Raw genomic sequence first — 6,388 nt, 5'->3', positions numbered from 1 at the left:
CACGCTACAACTGATATGGCGGTCACAATGACAAAACGCGACTCGTTCGCCTCTCCAGATTGAAAAATAATGACTTGCAGAATGGCTAGTGACAGGTGAGCATTGCAGAAGGAAAAATGGTATCATATGACTCCAACTGAAACGTTTTAAACTTTTATCATACAGAAACAAGGCGAATATAGATACCGTCTACGGCATTAAGACTGATTATCAGTTCTATCTACATCTGTAGACATGTTCCAATTCTCATCAAAGTTCCCTAACTTGCAGCTGTTTCAGAGCAGTTCTATTTACACACCATAAGCATTTTTGAGACATCACCGCTAGGCCGGTCATTTTTTGCTGGAGAGAACTGATGACTTTTAACCAATCTCTTGAGGGAGCAATTACAGAACCCAGGGTCACATTCGAGACCAGTGGAAGTACTGACGCGCTTAATTCGGCAGTGGATGAAAGATTGAGTCATATAAATATTGGTGTGTGTTTGCGTGTGTTGTCTGTTGGGTCGTTTGGCTCAGCAGTAGGTGGCAAACGAGCCAGCTCGTCCGTAGAGCCATCAGATGTGGTTCTGAATTCTGTAATTTAGCCCTCAGAAGACCAAAGTTAAGTGATAATTGTGTAATGTACAATTGCTGGTGGACGAGCAAAAGAAGCTAATGAGAGATCTTTTGTTTTCGTCTGCCAACATGGCGGCCACGTGTATGATGTAATGTGAAAAGCACCTAGAAGGCAACACCTTGTCCCACTCTTTGCAAATTGTGTGTGGGTTTTTTAACATCCCTCCTGTTTGTAGTCCTTATCCAAGAGGTCTTGAAAGTCTAACCATTTGCGAATCAAATTTCAAGAGCAGAGCTTTCTCCTCAGTTATTTTCATACCTAGAGTGTTGGTAAGGCAGTGACCTCCAAATTTCTATAATCCAATGTGCAATCAACTGAGCAACCAATAAATCTCAAAGAAGTTTCCCCTTTTGCTCATCTTTTCTTTTGATTTCTTCCAAGGTGTGAATTCTTAAGTGAAGAAAGTTACCAGAAATATTCATGTTTGCCTTCGTTTGTGGAGTTTCTTGAGAAGCATCTTGACGTTCCACCTTCATGTACATTGGACAAAGATGGAGACAGTCAAACCCGCGGTAACCTTGATAACGAAGGAAATGATCCAAGTAAGGACAGACGAAATGTAAACAATACTGGTGGATGTACCAATAGGAATGAAGAAAAATGGAGATCATACAGTCCAGGATCAGCTAGTTGTGTTCCTGAAATGGATTTCCCATTTGTGTCAAAAATCAGCCAAGAAAGTCAGAAGTTACTCTTGGAGACATATGAGATGATCAAGTCTAGAGACTTAGCAAATGCGGATTTGCAGAAGTTGAAAAGTGTCCAGGTAAGACTTACATGTAGCACAAGCACTGTTAAAATTATTGTTATTCCATGAAAAAGTCGCCCTTCATTACCCACTGCTACATGTAGAAGACAAGGGGTTAACAACCTCTGCAGTACATCCAAAAAGAATCCATTGAGTTCTAAGATTCATTTCTTGCCACAAACCAGACAAACAAAACGTCAAACAAACAGAACAGAAAATCAACGTGTACAAACCACAAAATCTGATTTCAGCGCCAAAGTCTTGTGCATACGTTGACGTTATTCAGCTCTGTTTGTTAAGTAAACATCTAAGTAAACGAGCTCAGATTACAGGTAAATGTAGGCAGGGGTTTCTAACCGAGCATACTCTGTGTAACACAACATATCCTGTATTCAAACACGAGGTTAAAAATGGCTGTTTAGACAGCTTGGCTCAGGTGTGGCAGCAGCTTGCGGAGCCAAAAGCAAAAGAAAAAAGGTTATTTTCAGGTGTTATTTATTGTGTAAAGTTATCCAGGTGTAGTAAGTAATTTTGTCAATATCAGGTTTTATCGATCGGTAGCCAATAATTTGCTGAATTTTTCCTCTGGGGTCATTGATAACTAATGAATGATTTCAGTTTGTTTGGTATCTTCAATATCCAGTTTTGCATCTCAGAATGCTGGAAAATGTGTCTCCGAGGGTCTACAATAGGCCAGTTTTGTATTCGTTGGTTTGGATCGAGCATGAAAGGCTAATGCGGGGGAGTTTTTTCACATGCAAATTATTTCCCCTTCCTTTTGCCTCTATTTCATGGTAGATCCAGTCTTACCGTAAGAAAGCGAAACTAGCCTACTTCAAAAATGTATGTGGGAGCAATTGCCCCCAGACCCCCCTTGAGGGCAACTCCTACTTACCACAATTCTTACTTGTTTATGGCCTGTACATTGTATTTCGGGACAATGTTTTAAAAATGTATCAAAATGGACATGTATCTTATTGCTTGCAGAATCAAATACATCTGTTAATCTTATTGTCGCAGGAAATTAAAACAATGGTGTTATCAGAACAAGAAGAATTCCAGAAGTTTGTTTACAATCATGCGAAAGTCAACCATTATCTCTTCAATTTTATTCACCCTGATGTTTGGGACTCTTTTAAGGTAAACTGATGTCCACTAGTTTTAATCTGTATTTATATTTTCAAGGAAACTAGTACTTCCATCTATCTTTGTTCTCTTGTCAGAACCAGTGAAGTGAAGTGGCATACATGTATTAGTCACCTCTCCCTCCCAGGCTTCTCAGTACTAATTTGTAATAATCTATTGGAGGGACTTTGGCCAGACTACTTGTTACACAGTTTACAATATTATTGCCGAGGGAAGTGAAAGATGCCCTCATTACAGAGCAGACCACAACACTGGAAATTTCATGCCATGCTTATTTCAAATACCTAGTGTGTGGGATCTTTAACATCCCACAGCTTTTATTAGTTTATGAATTATAGTTGTGAAATGGGACCTACCGTTTATAAAGTCCCCTGGCCTTTATGAACATTGCACCACAATAGTAATAATTGTTATAACTATCTGCAGTAAACAATGGAAAACACATCTATAATAATTATATTATTATTATTATTATTATTATTATTTTTATTGTCTTGTGATAGTCAGAAGTGGAAGGTAAATACAAAGCAAGCATTGGAAAATATCCAGTAAGTACTGTATTTCTTTTTCTTTGTGTTAATTACTCATCTAATACAGTTTAAGAGTTGTTCACTTCAAATACAGGTATTCATAAACCTGTTCAGTTAAGAATCTACTCCATTGCCATTTATATAAGTACCTCAAAAATTTTCACATATGGCTGACATGAGAACGTAAATGAAACTGAAAGAAATGTATTATTTGATTTGCAGGGCCCGGTTCCTCGAAAGCCGATTAACTTAATCCAGGATTAGCGTAAACTTTTGTTTCACGTTTTCGACTTTTTGTTGAAAGTTTCTTTTGCTTATTTTTGTTTTTCAAAATTGACGTCTTCTCATGTAAAGTTCTGCCTAAAATCTGCGTTGAACAGCATTTGGCAGTAGAGAAATAAAATGCTTGGTTAGTTTTTAATCTGGGATTAGCGTTAATCGGCTTTTGAGGAACCGGGCCCAGGTTATAGACAAAGATAGAAGTGCATGATCCTCACTCTTAACTTTTTTTTCTGCACCTTAAGTGGCGACGAGTAAAATCGTCTGGCCGGTTTAGGCCGGGTTGGGTGTCAAAGGGTTCACTGCGCAATTTAAGCAATTGCGGCTTTTTTATAGACACCTGCAAAAATTCAGGCAGCTTCAACGAGATTTGAACCCATGACCTCTGAGATGCTGGTGCAATGCTCCAGTTCAAATTATCACAACTATACATACACATGTATATAAATAATTATTTCCTTGATGTTGAAACAACTTCTTCCTAATAAGAAGAATTTGTTTTTATTCTACGAATCAAGACTAACCAGGTGATTCTCAGTGAATTAATTCCATCATTCCAAATATCTCATTCCAGGATTCAAACTCTTTGTAATTAATAATAATGATTGAATGATTTATTTATTTAACTTTTGGGAGCAAAAAAGTCATCTTTTTGCAATGCTCAGGCCCTACAGAGTCATGTGGGAGAAGATTGATCTTTAAAGTATGGAATTTGCTAGAATTAAGAACTAAGTTTTAATGACTACATCTTTCGCTCGCTTTTTGAAAAAGGTGTAAGATTTCCATCTTTAAGGCCCTCTATGACTTAAATTATCATAATTATGTTCTGGGACTTTTAAAAGTCCATGCTCATTTTATGTACAAAACTGCATGGTACAAAGTTTAAAATTAATATGTAAGATACCTTGTCTTTAAAAAGGAACACTTAGTTGTTAGTTGTCTCCTGCATCATTTATTTGTTTGTTTATTTATTCTACTTATATATTTATTTTCATTCCATAAAGCAAAAGTATACCTTGCATGAAACCATTGGGATGTCTGTTGGTGCTGTGTTTAAATCCGATGCTGTGCTGACTTTTGAGCAAACATTACAGCAGATGGTAAGATTGCCCTTTGTGACATTTAAATGCGAATCAGTGCTAGCCAATTCATGCTGCCTGCATTGTTTGCACTGAATGGCTCTGACCAATTGTGAAGCAGGCAAGTCAAACCATGAAGAGTTGCACTCAGTCATTCTGAGTTTGAGGCTTCATAACTAAAAGGCGTTATTAATAACTATGTAAATACGAAAAAAATAAAACTTCATTCAAATAATTCAATCTATTAGCTTTAATATGATATATAGTTTGACTCTATACAAAAAATAGTGGCACGGCAATTTCATTTTTTGGCGGACACGTCATTTCCTTTACCGAGACCTAAGTCTCTATAGAAATGTCGGGCGACAGTTACCTTTCGGATGCTGTGGATATTCTGACGATTCACAATGGAATTACATTCCTGACTTCTTTGACGTCATTAGTTACCAGGACCCAACTGGCTCGGCCAAAAGCCGAGCCTAAGCCACTATTGATAAAATAATTAATACATGTACTGATTTCACTGGTGTTAACATTCACGATTTCCATTGACACATTTTGCATGTCAAACTTATAGAGCGAGTTTCAATCGAGAGTCGTAGAACCAAAACCAATTGAAAGTAATTACTTTGGCCAATCAAAAAGGACGAAGACAATCCAGTAAACCAATCAAAACTTGAAGTAATTACACGTAGCTGACACAAAGCGCTAGAAAATGTGCACGCGCGAGCCACAATTGGTTTTGGTTTTACTTCTGATTGGTTGAAAAAGTAGCGCGAGAACTTTGAACCCAACACCGAGTGAAGTAATGAAAAACCAAAGCAATTCGCTAATTACTTTCGACACTCTATTGAAAACTGCTCTATCACAGGCCTTATTATACTGCTCCCTATGTTTCATGCTTGTTCTTACTTGGCAGGGCTGACATCAAGAATAATTTGATGGATCTTAAACAACTCTTATTTTTTTCTCAAAACAGGGTAAAGTCTCATTGCTCAATTTACCAAAAGATACGAGTATATTGCTGGTTCCAGAATTCTTATCCACAGAAGACAAGGAGTTAAAGGCCAAGAAGTTGAGTGAAGTTGATAATAAGGTACGAGAAATTGAACGTCATTACTTGATTGTGTATATATGGAACGGTAATAATTAATCAGTAATAATTAATCAGTAATAATTAGTAATAATTGGATCATAATAAATTAGTAAAATAATAAATAGTTATTGTTATTATTATAACAAATTATTATAATAATAATAATAATATTTATTATTATTATTATTATTATATTAATATTAATATTAATAATTATTATTATAATAATTAGTATAATAATAAGTATAAAACCGTTTATAATAATAAGTATAATTATTATTATTATTATTATTATTATTACATGTATTATTCTAATTGCCCAACTTCCCCCAGCGAAATTACAAATTAGTAATTTGTGTGTTACCCCACAGAAATGATTAAAATGAATAGAGGGCTTTCCGGCAAATTGCCGACAATTTATGCCAAATATTTCGAGCGATGTGTGGAAGAGGCTGGATCATTTTATAATGTGAGGTCTCATCCATCTGAGTTAATTTATTTTTCTGTAAAAGTGAAATTATCCTCTTTTCAGAGTTAAACATGCTCCATTGGCAAAATCCGAAAAGGCACAGCGCGGCGAGATTGGAGCGAGGAGAAAAATACACGAGAAAAGAATTTTTCCCGCCTTTCCCCAGCCCCCCTCCGCCAATTCGCTCCAGGTTTGTAGAACTGAATAGAGTAGAATAGAATGGAATGTTTATTTATACGCGAGAAGAATTAAGCTAAAAAGCTCCTGGGGTCGTGTACGTAACAAAATAATTACTCGTCCAAATAAAAACTATTAATTATAACTAAAACACATTTCCAAAAACATTCTAATACATTACAATTCTTAAAAAGCGAACTAAGTAAGAAACAAATATAATCAAACATTAAACTTTAAAAAATTTAC

The 6,388-nt window shown here is 36.0% G+C and overlaps 1 protein-coding gene across 1 annotated transcript in view; it reads left to right on the top strand.

The window, feature by feature from the left end:
- Window positions 1–6,388, top strand: part of LOC138040437 (uncharacterized) — an 11,052-nt gene continuing 4,664 nt past the window's right edge. The window contains exons 1-6 of the mRNA XM_068886169.1: window positions 1–95; window positions 1,000–1,384; window positions 2,387–2,506; window positions 3,016–3,060; window positions 4,326–4,421; window positions 5,380–5,496. Coding sequence (XP_068742270.1) covers window positions 70–95; window positions 1,000–1,384; window positions 2,387–2,506; window positions 3,016–3,060; window positions 4,326–4,421; window positions 5,380–5,496 — 789 coding nt within the window. The 5' untranslated portion in view covers window positions 1–69. The remainder of the gene's footprint in view (window positions 96–999; window positions 1,385–2,386; window positions 2,507–3,015; window positions 3,061–4,325; window positions 4,422–5,379; window positions 5,497–6,388) is intronic.

The sequence above is a fragment of the Montipora capricornis genome, chromosome 1, assembly GCF_036669925.1.
Source record: "Montipora capricornis isolate CH-2021 chromosome 1, ASM3666992v2, whole genome shotgun sequence".
In the NCBI taxonomy this organism is placed as follows: Eukaryota; Metazoa; Cnidaria; class Anthozoa; order Scleractinia; family Acroporidae; genus Montipora; species Montipora capricornis.
The sequence above is the reverse complement of the archived record's forward strand: the minus strand, read 5'-3'. Positions and strand labels throughout refer to the sequence as shown.